Below are 20733 nucleotides of genomic sequence, written 5' to 3'. Positions count from 1 at the left end.
GGTGAATCTATTATTATATAAGTATTGTATTCTTATAAATTATATATTTTATTTAGCATAAATTTAATTCATAAGGGTTTTTCTAGGTTATTTAATACTTTTTTTAAAGAAGAGGGTTTATTAATATTAGCTATAGTTAAGCAGTATTTTAATATATTTTCTTAGGAATTTAATATAAATATTTAGTTATTTAATAATATATCTTATATAATATATATATAGTTTTTTAAATTCCCTTAAATTATTATCTTATTTAAAATAAAAGGAGAATTTACTTTTTCATTTTCTTTTCTTTATTCTTATAATTCTAGGAATATATATATATTATTAATAATATTATTATTATTATTATTAATATTAATATCATTATTATTTATATATTGTCTTTTTAATATTTAAACATTTTAAATTAATATAGGCTTTTTATTATTTATATTTTATACTTAATATATATTTAATTTTAGGATTATATTTAATAATATACCCTTTTTATTTCTAGGTTTTAATTTAGTTTTATAATTATTATTTTAAAAATATATAATAAATTCCTATATTTTTAAGTTATTTATATAGGGCTTTTTTTTATTTATTACCTTATAAAAGCACTTATACCCTAGGTTTTTATAAGGTATAATATTATATAAATATATAGTATATTTTATTGCTTTTCCTTATAAATATATAAGTAAATTTATTATATATAAAAGGCTTTTTACTTTATTTATTATAGTTAAATTTAATCTTTTTATTAAGTTATTAAATCCTTTTATATATAGGGGCGTTATATAGTAATTTATAAAGTATTTATTTAATAAAACTTTAAATCTTTTATTTATATATTTATCTTTATTATTAATAAAGAATTCTTTTATTCTTTTATTATATTTATTTTCTGCCTTATTTTTATAATTATTAAAAGCTTTTAATGCTTTATCTTTATTTTTAAGTAAAGAAACTTTTAAATTTTAAGTTTCTTTATTAAAAAATAATATATAATATTTATATTTATTATATATAAATTTTAAGGGATTGCTTATATTACTATATACTCTTTTAAGTATATTATATACTTAGTTATTTAAGCTAATCTTATTTATTTTAATTATATATTTAGCTTTTAAATATACTTTATAGTTACTTATATATTCTTAAATAAGTTTATTTATTAATATATTTATTTTATATTTTTAAAGAAATATTTTTAAAGCTTAGATATTTATATAGCTTAATTTATAATGCTATTTACATATCTTTTTTTTATTTTTATTATTTATATTTAAATTTTATTAAGTTATATATGTTTTTTAAAAGGTATATTTAAGTTTATTTATTTATTTTATTATATTAATTTTTATAAAGTATAAGCTATCTTTTTAATATCCTTAAGTTATTAACTTATTTATTTCTTAAAAGTATAATTTAATAATATTTCCTTTTAATTTTAATTTAATTTTATTACTTATATACTTATAATTAAGTATATTTAAATTTAAAGAAGATATATAATATATATTAAAAAATTTCTTTATAATATTTATCTTTAAAAACTTAATTATTAAGTCCCTTATTTTATTTATAAATATAATATTCGCATTACTTTATTTTATAGTTTTATTAATTATATATATAATGTTAAAAAGGCATATATCTTTAAAACTTATTATATTTATAATAATATTTATGGCTATTTTTATAAAATTTATATATTATTAATTTCTTATAAATTTATTATTATTAGCTATTATTATTATTATATATATATATAGGGTATATATAAGATTATTTACCTTAATTTCCATTGAATTATTAAAAGAAAGTTATAAGAAATTTAATAAATTCTTATTATATTTAGTATTTTTTATTAAATTATTTATAGCCATATAAGCCATAAGTTCTTTCTAAGCGCCTTTTAAAGCCATAGGAAACTCTATGTTAATTAATAAAGCTAAGAGTTGCTCTTACATTTTCTCCCGTTTTTCTTAGCTTATATTCTTCCTTAAAAAACTTAGTTTTTCCTTTTTTTATTTATTTATTTTCTAGCTAATAGGCACCTTATTTAAATAAAGAAAATAGTAATTTTCTTAAGTATGCTTTTTTATTTTATAATTAAGGCATATAGTAATCTTTTTTTTATCTTTCTTGCTCTTTATATATAAAGCTTTTTTAAATAATTTAAAAGGTTTTCCTTTACTTTTATTTAATAAGTTAAAGAAGAGAAATTTAATTATATAAATATTTAAATCTTTTTTAAAACTTTAAGTTATATTTTAAATAAAGCTAATATATTTATTATTTAAGTTATGAAAAATTTAGCTAATTATAACTTATTTAAAAAAAATTATATTATTAACCTTTAAATCCTTTAAAAAAAGCTTTAGCTTATTAATATATTCTTTTATAATCTTAAAATTATTAAAATTAAGATTAAAAAACTTTTTATAAAATAAATATTAACTTATAAATTTAAAAGGTTTATAATAAAATTTAAGTATATTTTATGCTTCTTAAACATTATTTATATTTTTTATAAATATAATAAGCCCTTACTTATATATAAATTTAATATTAATAAGAGCTTTTTTATTTTAAGCTAAAGATAAGCCTTAAAAAAATTCTTAAGATTATTCTTAATAATGTTTTTATTGGTTGGGTTAACATACATTGGTTAATAGCAAACTGGTTATATTTAAATCAGCTATATAAAAGGAAGGAGGGTTGCGGCCATAAGCTATAAAACCTCCCTTTAGCTATAAATTATCTAAGGGTAATTATATGCTGCCACACATAACCCTTGCTTATCAATACTTTAATACTAATTGCCTATAATGCCTATTACCCATAATACTTATTATACTTAACGCTGCTATTCCTTTATAATATATTTATAACTATATTAGCAATTTTTAATTAAGTAATTAATATATATCTTTAAAAAATATATAAGAAAAAGAAATTAAATTAAACTTAAAACTGCTAAGTTTAAATTTATTAATTAATTAAATTAATTAAAGGTATGTATTTATTTAATTATGCTAAGTATTTATAAAAAATAGGTATATAAAAGGGCTTAAGTTATTATTAAGAAATTAAAGGTTAATTATTTTATTAAAGTATATAATTAATAAATAAAGATTATTTTAATAATTGCATATAATAAATTATTTTAATTATATTAATTAATAAAGCTTAAATTATTACTTTTATTATATAAACATTTTATTTATAATATATTTTATAAACTTATATTTTTATTATTTATAACGCTTAAGTTAAATAAGGATTAAATTAAACTCTTAAATTAATAATATTATTATTTAATCTTTAGCTTATAATATATCTTAATTTAATTTAGCTTAAGCTTAATTATACTTAATCTTTATAATTAAATAAAACTTAATTAGCTATAAAAAAAGAATAAATAAAATAAATTATAAAAGTTAATAAATAAGGTATTTAAATAAAAGAAAATAATTAAATGCAAGGAATTATTAAAAAATTATTTAATATTAATTAAGTTAATAAATAAAAATATATATAAAATTAATATATAGCTATTAAATTATAAAATTTAACTAAAGATGCTTATTAAATATAAGTTAATAACTTAAATACCCATAAAATAATAATAATCCTTATTATTTAAACTCTTAATGCATAAGCATTATTATAAAAATCTTAATTATAAAGTTTACTTTTAAAAGGAAAGTAATTTTAAATATAAGCTATATTATATTATTTCTTAAGGTAATTTATAATTAATTAATAAAAGGAAAATTTAAACTTTTATTAATTTTATATATTTTTATTAAATAAAAGCAAAGATTAAATTACTTTAGCAATCTTTTCTTTACAACCTTATTTATAATTAACTTAATTTATTAACTTTTATTAACTCTTATTTAAATATTTTCCTTAATAATAAGCAGTGCATTAAGCCTTAATATATCTTTTCTTCTTATTTAAGTAAATAACTATCCTTAATTAATATATTTCTATACCTTAATTATAATCTTATTAATATTTATAAGCTATTTAAGAGTTTTATTTAATATACTCTTTATAAAGGTATTTATTAAGTTATAATTACTTATAATTTATTAAATTTTAAAGATTTTATATTTCTTATATAATTATTAAAGTATTATTAAGTTAATTATAAAGCATTTTTTTAATTATATTAAGCTTAATTAAATACTTATATAAAGAATATAAATTTATATAAATTATAAAAGAAATAATATTAATATTAAGATAAATAATAATTTAATATAAAGTAATTATTAAAATAATATTTATATTAAATTTATAAATTATATTATAAATCTTAAAAGCTAAAATGCTTTTAATAATTTTTTTATATTTAATAAAAAATTAATAAATAATATTATTATATATTTAACTTTATAAAGTTATTATTTTTTAAGTTTTATTAATAAAAATAATAATAAAGCTTATTTAAAAGCTAAGATTTTAATTATTAATAAAAAAACTATTAATAAAGATAAGTAATTTAGCTATAATTAAGTTAAATAATACATATTATATATTATATTTAAGATAATTAGCTTATTATTAAAGCTTTTTATTAAGCTAAATATAATTTTCTTTATTTAAAATAATAATTTAAATAATTATAAATAAGTTAAATGCAATTTTTAATTAATAAATAAAAGCTAAATAAATATTATAAGCTTATTACTTAATATATTATTATCTTTAATTAAGAAAGGTAGTTTAAATAAGGACAATCTTTATACCTTAATTTTTTTAATATATATTAATAATATTGTTTTTTATAATAATAATCTTTATATTATTAAAGTTAAGTATTATTTTAAAAATAAATATTATTTTTAACTTATATTAAATATTTACCTTTTTAATTTTTTCTTTCTTTATTATTAAAAATATTAAAGTAATAATAAAGAAAGTATTATTTATTTATATAATTATAATATTAAAGTTATTTATATTATTATTTAAAATAAGAAAATATAAGTTATAAGTAAAGATAATTATACTTAATCTTTTATAATAATATTTATAATATATTATTTATTAATATATATTAAATTTAATAATATTATATAAAAAGTTAATAATATATATAATAATATTAAGAAAATACTTATTATAAATCTTTAATAATAACCTTATAAATATTATATATTTAAGCTTTAACTTTAATTATAAATAAGCTTAAATAATATCTTAAAGCTTAATATATATTTCTTATTAAAAAAAAATAATATTAAAATAATTAAAAATTATTAACTTAATTATTAAATATTAAAAAATTAAATAAGAATTTCTTTTTTATTATAATTATTATAATTAATTATTATAAAGCATAACTTTTTATAAAGCTTTTTAATTTTACCCTTAATTTTATATATTATTTAAAACTTAAAGAATTATATATTATTATATATCTTTTTATTATAAAATATAAACTTAAAGATATTATATTTAATTAAATTTAATACTTTTTTATAATTAAATTCCTTAAATAAATCTTTAAATATAATAATTATATTATTTTATTAAAGCTTTAATATAAGTTTATAATTATTCTTTTTATATTAAGTAATAAATATTTAATTAAAAAATACTTAAATAATAAATATTTATAATAAAAATATTTTAGTAAAAGTTTTTAATTTATTCTTTATTTTTAAAGATTATTTTTATTACCTTAATTTTAAAGAATTTAAGTATATATTTAAAGAATTTAGCTTAAAGTATATAATATATTATAAATTATTATTTAACTATAAAGTTTAAACTATAACATTCTTTATTTTATTATAATAATATAGCTATATTATTATAAATTAAAAGATTATTAAGCTATTTAAAAGATTTAAAGTAAGGTTATAATTATTAATAATAAAATATTTATATAAGTTTTATTATTTATTTTTTTTTTATTATATTTTTATATTATTTTATAATAATAAATTAAAAATTTTTATAATATTAAGTTTATTATAAGTATTAAAAGTTATATTTACTTATTATTTAATATTTATTTTCCTTAAAAACTTTATAATTATTTTAATAGTTTTAACTTATTTTTATATTAAAAAAGTTAAAGCTAAGTTTTTTATAAAATATAAATAAATCTTAAAAATAAATAATATTAATATAATGCTTTAAAGGTTATAAGTATTATTAATAACCTTTATTATTATTTAAAGAATAATTTTTTTATATAAATAATAATTAACTTAATATATAAAATATTAAATACTTATTAAAAAGGAATATAATAACGTTTAACCTTATTAATAAATTAATAAGCTTTTATTAAAACTTATTTATAAGCAATTCTTATTATTTATATTATTCCTTAAAACTTAATAAATATAAAGTTTATATTAGCATTATAAAGAATTTAATTAAAAGAATTAAAATAAGTATTAATTTAATATTTATAAAGTACCTTTTATATATCTTTAATTAAAAGTAATTTAAAAAATTAAGTTATTTAAAATATTATTATTAAATTAATAATATAAAGAATAAGCTTATTTTTAAAAGAATATATAATATTAATAATAATTTTATAATTAAAGTTATAATTATCTTTTAAAGTAAATTTAAATCTTTATAAAGTAAAATTATAAAGCTAATAGTAATAATAAAACTTTATAATAATTTTTAAAGTTTTTACTTTTATATTATATTTAATATTTTTTAATAAATAATTAAAATATTTAATTAATAAATATTTAAAATATTAATATAATTAATATAATTTTTTTTTATAAAGAATATAATAAGGGTATATAGAAAGTATTATAAATATTCTTATTTTTAAGTAATTAAAAATATTTTCTTAAAGTTATTTAATTATTATTAAATTAATTTATTTATTATATTTTATAAATAAATATATAACTTATTTATATTATTTATATAAAGTAAAAAAAGAATATATTTTTTAATAATATAAAAAGTAATTAAATTAATTATAGCCTTTATTATTATTATTTTTAAAAATAAAGCTTATAATTTCTTATTAAATTTAATAAGTGCTTTTTTTATTTATAAAGTATTAAGTTAAATAAAAAAGTTTTTATATTAAAAAGTAAGATATTATTTATATTTTATTATAAAAAAGATTATAATATTTATATTAAAAATAATACCTTAAAATTAAATATAAATATATTTTTTAATTAAAGTAAATTAAAAAGTAAAAATAAATATTATATCTTTTTTATCTTTATTAATATTATTTTCCTTAATAATTATATTTTTTAAAAAAAATTATAAAGAAAGGTATTATTTATAATAATTTAATAATATATTATATTATTTTTATAATTATTTTCTTTCTTATTAAAGATAATTTTTATATTAAGTTCTTTATACTTTATAAAAAATATAATATAATTAATATTAATAGCTTTATAATTAATATATTTTATTTATATAAAATATTAATTATAGTATTATTAATACTTTATTAATAAGTAATTTTAAAATTAATAATTACTTTTATTATAAATATAATACTTTTTATTTCTTAAAATATTATATTAATTATTATAATAAAAATTATATTAAGAATAAAAGCTATTATTATTAAAGTTATTTTAATTAAAGTTACCTTAATTAAAGTTATTATAATTAAAGCCTTTTTAATTATATTTATTATAACTTAATAGCTTATTATTTTAATATTAATAATTAATATAATATACTTTATTTTCCTTATTATTAATATTTTAATTATTTTTATTATAATATTAATTAATATTATATTAAAAATTAAATTTAAAAAAAGATTTTAATTTTAAAATAATACTTTATATAAATATTTAAGATTAAAAAGTATATATTATAATTTTAATATACTTATATAAGCATAAATAATTATTATTTATAAAAAGTTATTTTTTTAATAAAGTACATTAAGTACTTATTAATAGAATTATAGTTTATTAAATATTATAATAAAAACCTTTTAAGAATGCTTATTAATATTTTTTAAGTTAGCATATATTTTATTAAATATAATTAAGTGTTAGATCCAACCAACGGTGAATATACCGTGGTTGGACGGTCCCATGGTGAATTCACCGTGAATTTACTAGGGAACGGTAATTCACCGGTAATTCACCGTGAATTCACGGTGAATGCCTAAGGCACCAAGATTCACGGATAAAAACCAGCCCCCACCGTTCATTAGCTTAAAAAACAGAACAATAATTAAGCAATCATTACGTTAACCATTAAAATTGATTATATTTATAAGGATTTTATTATAAGATATGTATAGAATTTAATATTAAGATTTAATTATAAAAGTATTATTAATAATTAATCTTTATATTAAAATAAGTTTTAAGCTTTAAATATATATTATAAATAAAGGACTTTATATTAATATAATAAATATAATAAATTTTAATATAGTTTTTAAAAATTAAGAAAAATATTATATAAAATTATTTAAGTTTAATATTTATTATTTAATAAATATTAAGAAAGATTCTTATTTTATTATTTAGCAAATTATATAATTTATTACTTTAATTTTTATTTTTATTTTATATCTTATTAAATTATATATTATTATTAATATTAAAAACATTATTTATTATTTCTTAAAGAAATAAGTTTTAATATAAATTATATATTTATAAAGATTTTAATATTATAATAAATAATAATATTAAATATAAAGTCTTTATTAACTTTTTAAAGGAAATATTTATAAATTATTTTTTAAATTATAAAGTTTTTAAGTATTTTAATAAACTTAATTTTTATTAAAATAATATTTTTTAATATTTTAAAAAAGCCCTTATATTTAATTAATTAAAAGTTTTCTTTTTATAAAATAATAATTATAATATTTATTATAAGAAAGTTAATTAAATAAAGTTTTGCTTTAATTTTATAAATAATTAAAAATAAAAAGATTATAATTTTTAAAATTCTTTATTATCTTTAATAAAGAAAATTAATTACTTTAAATTTTAATAAAAAGAAGCAAAAGTTATAAATAATAAAATTATATTAATAATTAAAATTTCTTAAATTTCTTAAATAATAAGTATTTTTTAAGTATTTATTATTTTTAATTTTTAAAATTAAAGCTATTAAATATAAAACTTAAAGAGTTTATATATATTAACCGCCTTATATAATTCTTTTTTTTGCTATAAAGGATATTTATTATATATAAGCAATACTTTTAAGTTAATATATTACTTATTAATACTTCCTTTAATATTAATTCCTTTTTCTTAAAGGAATTTCTTAAAGTTTTAAATAATAATTAATTTTTTAAATATTATTATATTTTAAAAAGTAAAGTTTTTTATAAAGTATTAAAGTAAATTATTATTTATATTTTAATATTTTATTATTTTCTTTATAAACTTAAAAATAATAGCATTTATTTAATTAATTATGCTATTTATTTTTATTATTAATTTATCTTAATAGCTAAAATTAATTTATTAACTTTAAAATCTTTTATTAAAATTAAAAAGTAATTAAAGTTTTTATATAAAAGCATTATTAATGTTTAAGGGTATTTCTTTAACATTATTATTAAATTTAATTATTTTATTAAGCTATTAAAATTTTTAAGTAATTTATATATAAGGGAAAAATAAAAAGGGTAATTAAGAAAATATAATAAGGTTATTTTAAAATATAAAAAGAAAGTATTAATTATATAATAAAAGAATATTTATTAAAGAATATTTATTAACTTAAGTAAATATAGGTTATTATTTATATTAAAGTAAAGTAATTATAAGCATTCTTAATATTAATTATATAATAAAATATATTATATAATTAATAAATTTAAGGCATTATTAAAAATTTATTAATTAATAAATTAAATCTTTATAATAAAAAGATTAAGATATTATTAATCTTTTCTTATTAATTTTAATTATAGCATAGTTATTAATATTTAATTAAGTAAGGTTTTATTATTAATAATTGCTTATCTTTATAATATTAATATTAATTATTTAATATAAATATTATAATTTAATTATAATAATTCTTATTATTAATAATTATTACTTAATTAATAATAATATAAATTTATTACTTACTTATTTTATTATTTATAATTATTTATAAATAATTATTAATTAATATTAATTAAGTTAATATATATTAATTAATAATAAATTAATTATATTTAAATTAGCTATATAAAAGGATGAAGGGTTGCAGTTATAAGCTATAAAACCTTTCTTTAGCTATAAACTATTTAGGGGTGGTTATATGCTGCTGTATGTAACCCTTGCTTGCCGGTGCTTTAATGCTAATTGCCCATAATACCTATTGCCTATAATGCCTATTATGCCTAGTGCTGCTATACCCTTATAATACGTTTATAATTATAGTTTTTTTTTAAGTTAAGCTTAAATTTTAATGCCTTAATATATATAGTTTTTTATTTTATTAAAGAGTAAAATATTATATTTATTAAGAAATATTATTTTAAGATAAATAAATAAAGTATTTATTAAAATAATTAAAATAATAAAGAGAAAGATATAATAAATTTTAAATAAATTTAATAAGTTAAGAAATAAAAATATAAATATTAAAGTAATATAATTATAAAGAAAAGAAAAAGGGTTTTTAAATAATATATTTTTAAGGTATTATAAATTAAAGATAGCTAAGATATAATTAAGTATTTTTAAAGAAGTTTAAAGATTATTATAAGTTTATTAAAATTTACATTTTTAATATTAATTTAATATAATTTTTAACATTTAAAGAAATGCTCTTATTATTTTTAATAAGGGCTTTTAAATAATATATAAATTATATAAATAAATTAAGTATTAATAAAGAAATAATTAAGTATTTAAGTAAAAAAAGTATAGTTTTTATATATAGGCTTTAAATTAGGAAATAAGGTTAATTTATAATATTAAATAAGGCGATTTAATTAATTAAGGGCTTATTAATTAGCCTAATTAAGTAATTAATTAAAAAGTTTATCTTAAAGTATAAAGCTTATTTATTTAAAAGGTTTAAGAAGTGGTGGTGATTAAGGGTGTTATATAATGTATATTTTCTATATTAAGTTAGCATTACCGTTTTAAGTTAGCTCCAAGCTTATAACCTCTGAAATAATAGCGTTAAATGCTTAATTTATTAGGCTAGCTAACGTTTATTCTATGGGAGGGAAGGCCCCTATTTATAGTTATTATCCTTTATACAGTGGCAAATATATGGGGAAAAGGATATCCCGTATTAATAATAGCCTAGATATCTAGAATATTCCAACAGGCTCGTTAGGGACCGGTACTCCTAAGAATTTACACAACGGCTCCCAGCCTTCACTCAAATCCATTTCTAGTAACTGCTCTCTTCTTGGGACTGCAGCTCGCACCTTATCGTGATGAGCTTGTAAAATGTCTTCATTCAGAGCATCATTAGCACGTGACCAGAAGATCAAGCACGCAGTACTCACGGGGGCCACCCCTTTTAATCAGCTGAGACGGATCCGCTGTATCGTCAGTCCCTCCCAGGCCTGCGAGCTTGAGTGTGGAACGACTGTATTCCTTTGCAAATAAGTGGAGGTACCTCCACCCAGGGATCGGTGCCAGGACAAAACCGAGCCATGCTGGCGTCGTCCGGCTTGTAAGAGCGGCGACTTTGATCATGAAAGTCAATAATTGTACTAATTGGGTGAAGAGTCGAATGCCCGTTTATGGGAAAACCTTACTGCTGTTCCACCACTTGACCGGGTCCCTACGAACGAGCACCACTTTCGCATCCTACAAGCAATTGAAGTCAATCAGCACCATCTCCGGACCAACGGTCCACAACTGCCTCGAAGGGATCAACTTGCTTACCGGATACAGCTCCATCATCTCGGGAATAAAGTCAGCCGGTGGCAAGTCCGCAGTCCCAACGAAGCCCGCAGTCGCTTCACGGACAAGCTTCAGAGTCGTCTCCTTGTCCCCAGCATTCCTGGCCTGATATGCCTTGATCCAGAGGCTGCAATAGTCGTCGCCACGTATGAGGATCTGCGTCCCTCCGTGGAGAATCGGGCCGTCAAGGAGCTTGTCCAATGCCATCGACATTGACACGGTGCCAGTGCGGGAGTAGCCCGCGGAGATGACTTGCACCTCGCGCGATGGGTCTGTTGGAACAGATGCGACCCCGCCCATTATGTCGAATGGGGTTCCTAACCTGGGACTTCAAGAAGTCGAACGAGTTGAGTGTGTTGGGTTGTTTGACGCTTCTGGGTCGGGGCCTCAGCACGTTGTAGACTATATGCAGTTGGTTAAGCGCCAAGAGAATCCTGAACAGGGATGCTGACAGATTAAGGCGGTTCACAGCTGACACTGTCAATAAACCCTGGTTCCCACTATGCCCACCCCGAAACGCCTGATTATTAAAACTTCAGAGGATGCAATTAATAGGTACTGAAGTCTTATGGGCTCTGTTTGTGTTCAACACATCATGTTCCACGTGAGTTCTACGAGTAGACATTCACCCTTGTTCTTTAGGGGGTTAAACGGTGCTATAAGTTACGCCATGTATGGCAAATCCGTCAAGACCACAGCAGCTGCAGCACTTCATGCGGTGGGTGGAGTTGGCTCTGACCGTTGTTGTAGAATCTCTGCAGAAGCCACTCCTTTTCAACCTGTTCATCCTCCCATTCACGGGGAACCCAGCCTGCGAGCCCTCCATAGATATCGGTGCGCAAGGAAATGGGGACTGATATTCCGGGCAAAGGCGACTGGGTCGAGCTACTCCCGAAAGGCCTGATTCTTGCGTGGGTGTAGTCGATGAGTATAATCCGGGGCAAAGGTAGCCCGCCCGATGTATGCGTAGCCGGAGTCGAGGGTCTGCGTCGTTTTGGACGAGGAGAACATTGGGCCCGGCAAAATCTCATTGGTCAAGGCCGATTTGCAGCAGTCTGGCAAAGCCAACCATCGCCAGGGGAAATTGCCGGTGATTCTAGATGATTACTGGGATTTGTGGCGTCTTTTATAGGAGCGCAGCACATGGTTAGGCGGGTTGAGTTCAAAGGAGCAGAAGAATTTGCGCATCATACAAGCAAAATCAACTTGTTGATACGGAGAGGCTTTGCAGTAGACAACAGCGTCCCATAACCAGGCCGAGCCTACGGCGTCACCTGTGCTATACACTGCCTCTGAGGAGGCCCACGACTGCTCTTCAAATACAGTAGAATTCCGCATTTCGTAATTCAGGATCCACCAATTTGTAGGGAAAAGAGGTTGAATTGGACCTTGCGTCGCCAGTGTTTGGCGAAGGGACACCGGGTGCTAGCTCTTGACTATCTAACCGTGTGACACACCCCGCCAGACTTTCTCCAGACGTATCTTAGTAACCGCGTGAGAATCCCCTCCAGATGTTTTCCAGATATATCTTAGCCACCAATGGGTCCCCTTCCACTGCAGCTCTCGGTGTTGGGGTCGCAATCCTGACGGCGCCCGAATCCGCCGCTGACGAGGCCGGAGTTGACGTCGCGGGCGACTGGGTTGGCGGGGTCGTTGGGGACTTCATCGCCGACCTTCAGGTCGCCGTTGAACTCGACAAGGTTGAAGTTGGCCTTGTCGGCGCCCACGCAGTTGGCGGTAGCGACGACTTTGCCGGCGGCGTCGGTGCAGAAAGGCTTGGCTTCGGCGACTGCGGCCAAGAAAGCAACAGCTGCGAGCTGAAGCCCGGGGAGTGCGACGTGCTGAGTCTTCATCGTGCGTTGAGGGAATGTGCGAGGAGTTGGTTTGATTGAGGTATTAGTGAACGAAGTTGTGGTAATCAGTGACTTGTGCTTGATGTTCTATTGTTTGGTTGTGGCACGCATTTAAGACCTTTTTTATATTCCTAGATGGAGATGGTCTAGATTCATACAGGAGACTCCTGAGTCAAGATGGCAACACAATACTTGAGTCAACGACCCGAATGTTCCGACTATGTTATAAAAAAGGATGAGTATGTGAAACACCAACTGCTGGGTAAGGTAGTGATCGACAAAATAGACAAGACCAGTCCAGAATGTAAACAATGGTTACTTGCTAATATTAATATCGCTGTCTGGAAGTGTTGAAAAGAAAATGCCCATACATACTAGTAGGGTCCAATGTTCATACACACTCATGGCGACTACAATGCGACTCGGTTCTGGGTAATGATACGTATAAATTTGCACCTTAGATATGATCCTATCGTTGAAATCAACCTCTCGTCCTGTGACAGCCCTTCTTTTCCGCATGTCCCTTCATTATCTTGTCCTATTTGTCGCGCGTAATATTGTGGTCAGCAGACCAGTCAGGTGAGTTAAATATAGTATCTCGGAGCTCATTAGTACTTTGCGCTTTCTCACAACTCACTTGAGTCAGTACGCTGTCTGCCAATGGTACAATGAGTAAGTTTCTGCGTGATTGCCCATGGGGATTTGCAGATCATGACCTCTTTGATCTCAATTTTAACACGAGTCTTGATTCATTGTTTATGCTTCCTCAAGCCCAGGACGACATTTATAGTCGATCTACTTCGATGCAGCCGTTTTAGATTCTGATACCCAGTTCGTTGAGCTCGCGCGAGTCACCGAGAGCGCGCGTTGGAAAGAAAAAGAAAGGTGTCAATTGCCTAGATATATAGTAGTCATCATATAATATGGACACTGCCAGCCATACGTGTGAACGTTCCACGACTCGAACGCGCTAATTGACTTACACCAACCTAAGATTCCCAAAGCTACCCACAACTTGTTCATTTTGTTTACCATCTTCCCCGTTTTAACGTCAACACCTCTTCCTCCCGCCAAAAAAAGAAAATGCGCCGTGTTCCCTGCAAGCAGAGGCCGAATGCCACACGGCTCGTGCAGAGCCAAGGTCTTGTCTTTGGCGACGTGGTGGCTCCCGGTGCCAAGGAGCCGTACTGGCCAGACGACCGTTATTACTCGTTCACTGAGAAGGAGGTACTCCTCCTTGAAAGTGCCGCAAAAGACGTCTTTGACATGTGCTGCGAGGCGGCAGACTATCTTGTCGAGCACCCAGACATGATCACCAAGGACATGGCAGTTCCAGCCTTCGCACTCAAGCAGATCAAGGAGTCGTGGGACCCCGAGCCCGCTTGGGGCAGCATCTATGGCCGCTTCGACGTCTGCTTTGGAGGTCTCGACCATCCCGATCCACGATTGCGGGTGCCAAAGTTCTATGAGTTCAACGCAGATACGCCGACCTCGCTCGTGGAGGCTGGGTCGATCCAATGGCTGTGGTTGGAGCAGACAGGCCACGGCAACGATCAATACAACAGCATCACTGAGAAACTTGTTGACGGCTGGAAGCGCAACCTCTCGCTCATCAGCACAAAGTTTGGTTATAAGCCTGTTGTGCACTTCGCTGTCGGCGAGGGGGACCCCACAGGCGAAGATGCCGTGAATACCATGCTTTTGATGGAGACATGCCAGCAAGCAGGTTACACCACCGTGCCAGTGACGATGGAGGAGATATCCCTGTCAACCAAGGACGGCCGATTCTACACCAGACAGGGCGAACACATCGACGTTGTCTTCAAGCTTTACCCGTGTTCGTACCATTCTTCTCCTGCTACACATCCCCGATCTTTGTGCTTTAGAATGTTCCAGAATGTATCACTTTGGGATCCGTAGCAGGTGACTAACAGTACTAAGGGGAATTTATGGTCAACCAGGAGTTCGGCGAGGCGTGCTTCAAAGACATGGAGAACATCGGCAAGCATGACGAATCAGGGAACTACATCGGGGGAACCGTGTGGATTGAGCCACCGTACAAGCTCCTATGGAGCAACAAGGCGATATGTGCCGTCCTCTGGAAACTTTTCAAAGACGACCCGAGAAGCAAGTGGCTTCTCCCCACATACTTCGAGAACGAGAAGCCCGCTTCAATGACAAGTTTCGCTCGGAAGCCGATCTTTGCCCGTGAGGGTGCCGACGTGGTCTTGCGACAAGATGGCAAAGTGATCCAGGACGCGACCACTGGAGGGTACGGTATGGAAGGGTATATTGTGCAGGAGCTCGCTGTGCTCCCCGAGTTCAAAGATGCAGAGAACAACACGCATTATCCAGTGATTGGCTTATGGTTTGTCGACGGAGATCCGGCAGGTATGGGCATTCGGGAGGACCTGACGCCGATAACCACCAATGCCTCGGTGTTTGTTCCCCACTCTATTGAGGACGGACCCGTGAATTACACCAGGCAGAGGGTTCCTGACGAACAGGAAATCGAAGATGTTTTCAAGGCTGCAGAGTTTCGCGATTCGATTTCCAGGGAACAGAACGAGTTGATCAATTATATCAAGAGGGTCACAGTTTAGAAGCGATATTAGCGTGGGTAGATCTGGGTGTCGATAGAAGCGGTCTAGAATGAGGCATTATCTATCTGGCCGCAGAGAGAAAAGCCCAAGATCCAAACCATCAATGCAGCGAGGTCCCGAAACGCGGGCATTACCCTAACCCGCAGTATGCAAGCGGTATGGAAAACGGCTATCCCGAAGCATGCCGAGCTGTCGCCAACTGTTGGTTCCTTCCGAAGACAGCCACAAGCACGCCGAGTCACAATCCAGACCACAGGAACACCTGACCACGATTGACCAATGTTTCTGGGGACGTTCATTTTGAAGTCACTGTCGCTGTCATCTATGAGCCCATGACCACAGCAGTAAAGTCGGCTTGCAGCTGATGCTCAGCTGCGGCGAGCTCGTGGAGGGGTGGTTATGGACGCGGGGCCAAGCAGAAGGACGAGAGTCGTGAACGGCTGGTAGGTGGAGCTGCCCTTAGAATGGAAGTCTCTGAGTGGCTGACACTCGAAAACGGTGTCTAGCCAGGCCTGCAGAGGTGAGTTCACCGTGTTTCAGAGCGAGCATGGAGCCTGCTAATTGAGACACGACAGCCCGGCACGTCAAATGTGAGCTCCTGGTGCAGATCCCAGAGGGGTGTAAAACTCGTACTGATGGTCGCAGGTGACGAAAAGATACCATCATGCGAGTCTTGCACCAAAGATGGCATCGAATGTGTGCGGACTACGAATGTCCGATTCCGAGGCTTCAACAAATCTGGCTCAGAAAAGTATTCGTTCCCAGAGGACCAGACCTGGGTCCACAGCGCTGAAGAGTGTAAGTGCGTCACCCAATAGCCTCAGAGGCCGATAATTCTGACGGGGCAGTGACATACCTGGACGAGACGACCGCGGTCAGCAGATGGTATGAAGATCCGGACTACCTCGAAGCCGATCATGATGGCCCGTGGCCCGACGCCCGTGACCAAACCGGCATTGACGACTCGATATGTGCTCGTGGGCTTCCGACACCTGAGACCCAGGACGTAGTGATGACTGCGCATGGCTCTTCTCTCCCAAAGTCTTCGGATGGGGTGGGGAACAGCAGAGCCAGGCCTTATGCAATGTTGCACGCTATAACCCCGGTGCATGAAAACTATAGCCACACCATACTGTCGTCGACCCCAAGAACAGAGCCGTCTGCGGTTTATGGCTCACCCGAAAGCACATCTTCTCGCTCATACTCTACAGTTTACCCGCTCTCCGTAACCTCTGGGCCTCCGAATACTACACTGACACAGCGGGAGGCCGTGTTGATGCGGAACTTTACTGACAATATGGCCCTATGGGTAAGTGTCACTGACGCCACAACTTTTCTCCCTCGAGCGCTCTAACCGCGGGCCCAGGCCGACATCACCGATCGGGGACGCACTTTCGAGACAGAAGTACCTCGTCGAGCGTTGTTCCACCCGACCCTGCGTTACGCCATCTTCGCCTTCTCCTCACGGCATATCAACAGGCACCGCCGCGGACAGGAGTCAACCGAGGCCCTCGAGTATTACGACAAGTGCCTGAATCTCCTGATCCCTACCATCTCCAATCCCGAGAACTATGTTTCCGAGGAGATATTCGCCGCAGTGGCTATACTTCGACAATACGAGGAGATGGACTGTATGGTTACCTAAGCTCTGACTCCTGCTGGAAATCCAAAGTGACTTGCTGACAAACTCCCACAGCGGAGGACCGAGGACTCCATCTCACGGGGACGACACGCATAGTCAATTCGATGCGTGATTGGGGCTTCACCCCAGGCCTGAGAGAGGCATCAGCCTGGCTGTGCCTGCGCCAGGATATATACATATCCATGGTGCAGCAGTCGCCGCTCAAGACGGACCTGGAGGCATTCCTGCAGTCAGATATTTACAGCCGGGACGACGACATGGCGTATGCGGCGAGGATAGTCGTGATCGTGGCCCGCATACTGCTCGGCACCGCCGTCGAGGACATCGAGTCACGAAACCGCATATTGGACGAGGCACGCGCGGAGCTGGAAGCGTGGCACGATGCAAAGCCGGCGACGTTCAACCCAACTTGGGTAGGACCCGGTAGCGGCGAGGTAAGGAGGCTCCCTGAGATATGGATGCTTCTGCCATGTACTGGTATGTAACCCAGGGTCGACATAAAACGGTGGACGAAGAGGCCAGCTGATAATGACTAGCATTCGGACTGCAATATTATCATGTCGCTGTCATTTTGCTTGCGCTGTCGGAGCTAGCGACTCAGAAGTCTGGCTACGACGGCTTGAGAGAAAATAGACGTAGAGAGGTAAGTGACTCGGAGGCAGGGCGACGCCCTGAGAGTGCTATAATGTTGTCAGACAGACTCAGTTTAGGCCGGAGAAAGACTAACCATATTGTGAGCATCTAGAGTGTTGTGCGAAAGCATTTGAGGAGCATAATTGGTCTCGCGAACTCGAACCAGGGGGCGGAAAATCTGCTTTTCATGGCGAGACATGCCCTATCTGTTTGTAAGTCAAACTCATTAGCTTGTGTTTCATAGCTGCCACTAACAAGAGTAAATTCAAAGGGGGTGGAGTCCTTGTTGATAAGGCAGATCAGCAGGCGGTCAGGACATTCCTCCGGCACATGCAGCAGACCACATCGTGGAACACAGAGCCCATGGTCGCGTCCCTGCAAGAACAATGGGATGAGTTTTGACTTTTATCTACCAACACAAAATCTATGCCGCCATACCCGTGGTAGATGCTCACAGCTTGGGCTGCTCGATCCTCTTCCCGGTCTCATCGAACCGGATCTGCGTGCCCTTGACCAGCGCCTCCTGGATCCAAGCACCGATCTGTACGGCCTTGACCGCGTTGTTGATGTCCAGCGGCAACGCCTTGTTGTCCAAGCAGCACTCGGCGAACTCGTTCGCCTCCTGGACGAAGGCGCCCTCGAAGCGGCCGTAGTAGTGCGCGTGGACCTCGCGGGTGACGCCGTCGGGGCCGTAGTAGTTGACAAAGTTCTTCTGGGGGTTTGTGTTGACGGACAGCTTGCCCTCCGTCCCGATGACCTCCGTGACGTCCTCCTGGCCGTGCGCCATCATGCGCGAGCAGAAGTAGCTGGCGATCTGCCCGCCCCAGAACTCGACGATGCCCACGGCGTTGTCGTAGTCGTTGTACTTCTTGAGGTCTGGCTGCACGGCCGTGATTCCGTACGCGGAGACGCTCTTGGGCACGACGTTGTCGCCGAAGAACCACAGAGTCAGGTCGATGTCATGGACCGACATGTCGACGAAGACGCCGCCTGACCACGCTGCGTACTCCACGAAGAAGCCCGACGGGTCGTGCTTGTCGCACGTCTGGCTGCGGACCACGGAGGGCCGCCCGATCAGGCCCTGCTCCATCTTGGAGTGGGCGTCGCGGTAGGACTCGTCGAAGCGCCGGGTGAAACCGCACATGACCTTGAGTTGTGGCCGCTTGCGGGCCTCGGCGACGACTTGTCTGCACTGCACAGGAGCGTCACACCAAATTAGTCACTGCTTCTGGGACCGTGAACACACTCTACCACCACTACTCATCCAGGTCTAAAAGGTTACTCACGACGTCTATGCTTGTCGACAGCGGCTTCTCACACAGCACGTGCAAGTTCTTCTCCATGGCTTGTATGGCCTCCTCGGCGTGGACGGAGGTGGCGGTACCAATGACCACGGCCATGAGCCCCTCGTGCTCAATCATCTTCTTGTAATCATCGTAAAGGGTCACGCCGTACGGCTCGAGGCTCTCCTCCCCCCATGCCAGCTCAGAGGGGTCTGGCGAGAAGGCGGCGACGAGCTCGGCCCGCGGGGTTCTGTGCAGGAAGTTGATGGCATGACGCTTGCCCATGCGGCCGAGGCCGGCGGCCGCGATTTTCAGCTTTTGTGCCATGGTGGCGCGGGGGAAGAGGTGAAGTGCTGAGAGATAGGAGGGTTTCTTGGTCTGAAAGGTTGTAGGAGAACGGCGTGCCACGATTCACCAAAACCGAAGGGTTGGCGGAGGTGTCCCTCCTTTATACTTGTCCGGTCTCACATGCTGATGCGAATTTTCAAGGCACAGCAGACGTACTACCTTTGTGGGACTCTGGGTCCAGATACATGTCATATACGACGATGCATGGGGATTTCGTCTGTGGTTGAGCAAGCTCCGCGCGATATCTGTGCCATGGAGCCTTGTGTTTGTGGGGGCGTTGTCGCACTTACACCGGATACACTTACCCCTGGCTGCGATCCGCCGGAAAGACTTGCCCCAGCTTCGGAAAGAGATGCCCAGGCTTTTTCTGGGTTAACGTTTACCAGTTAGCACGTGCCATGGTGCCGTCAACAATTGCAGAGCCATGATCCCAGACCCGACACACCCTTCCGATCCAACCAAGCCCAGGATGGCGGGTGGTCCCCCAGATTG

General features: G+C 31.0%; 5 protein-coding genes across 5 annotated transcripts; 2 read left to right on the top strand and 3 right to left on the bottom strand.

Moving 5' to 3' along the window:
• Window positions 1-11438: 11438 nt before the first annotated feature.
• Window positions 11439-12179, bottom strand: INS49_012089 (uncharacterized protein; the record flags this gene model as incomplete). The annotated part of the gene is made up of 3 exons (XM_043172794.1): window positions 11439-11659; window positions 11732-11783; window positions 11862-12179. The coding sequence occupies 3 exons, from the start codon at window positions 12177-12179 to the stop codon at window positions 11439-11441; spliced, it is 591 nt and encodes a 196-aa protein (XP_043022091.1).
• A 1229-nt stretch (window positions 12180-13408) lies between these two features.
• On the bottom strand, window positions 13409-13732 carry INS49_012088 (uncharacterized protein; the record flags this gene model as incomplete). The annotated part of the gene is made up of 1 exon (XM_043172793.1): window positions 13409-13732. The coding sequence occupies one exon, from the start codon at window positions 13730-13732 to the stop codon at window positions 13409-13411; it is 324 nt and encodes a 107-aa protein (XP_043022090.1).
• A 1083-nt stretch (window positions 13733-14815) lies between these two features.
• INS49_012087 (uncharacterized protein) lies at window positions 14816-16335 on the top strand (the record flags this gene model as incomplete). Its single annotated transcript, XM_043172792.1, has 2 exons — window positions 14816-15569; window positions 15674-16335. 2 exons carry the CDS (start codon window positions 14816-14818, stop codon window positions 16333-16335), a joined length of 1416 nt encoding a protein of 471 aa, XP_043022089.1.
• Window positions 16336-16734: 399 nt separating this feature from the next.
• On the top strand, window positions 16735-18703 carry INS49_012086 (uncharacterized protein; the record flags this gene model as incomplete). The annotated part of the gene is made up of 9 exons (XM_043172791.1): window positions 16735-16778; window positions 16842-16855; window positions 16911-16925; window positions 16981-17133; window positions 17184-17644; window positions 17702-17966; window positions 18032-18454; window positions 18514-18620; window positions 18677-18703. The coding sequence occupies 9 exons, from the start codon at window positions 16735-16737 to the stop codon at window positions 18701-18703; spliced, it is 1509 nt and encodes a 502-aa protein (XP_043022088.1).
• Window positions 18704-19061: 358 nt separating this feature from the next.
• INS49_012085 (uncharacterized protein) lies at window positions 19062-20220 on the bottom strand (the record flags this gene model as incomplete). The annotated part of the gene is made up of 2 exons (XM_043172790.1): window positions 19062-19802; window positions 19897-20220. 2 exons carry the CDS (start codon window positions 20218-20220, stop codon window positions 19062-19064), a joined length of 1065 nt encoding a protein of 354 aa, XP_043022087.1.
• Between the last annotated feature and the right edge of the window lie 513 nt (window positions 20221-20733).

The sequence above is a fragment of the Diaporthe citri genome (genome assembly GCF_014595645.1).
Source record: "Diaporthe citri strain NFHF-8-4 chromosome Unknown scaffold_6, whole genome shotgun sequence".
Lineage (NCBI taxonomy): Eukaryota > Fungi > Ascomycota > Sordariomycetes > Diaporthales > Diaporthaceae > Diaporthe > Diaporthe citri.
This window is presented reverse-complemented; position numbering and strand designations above follow the sequence as displayed.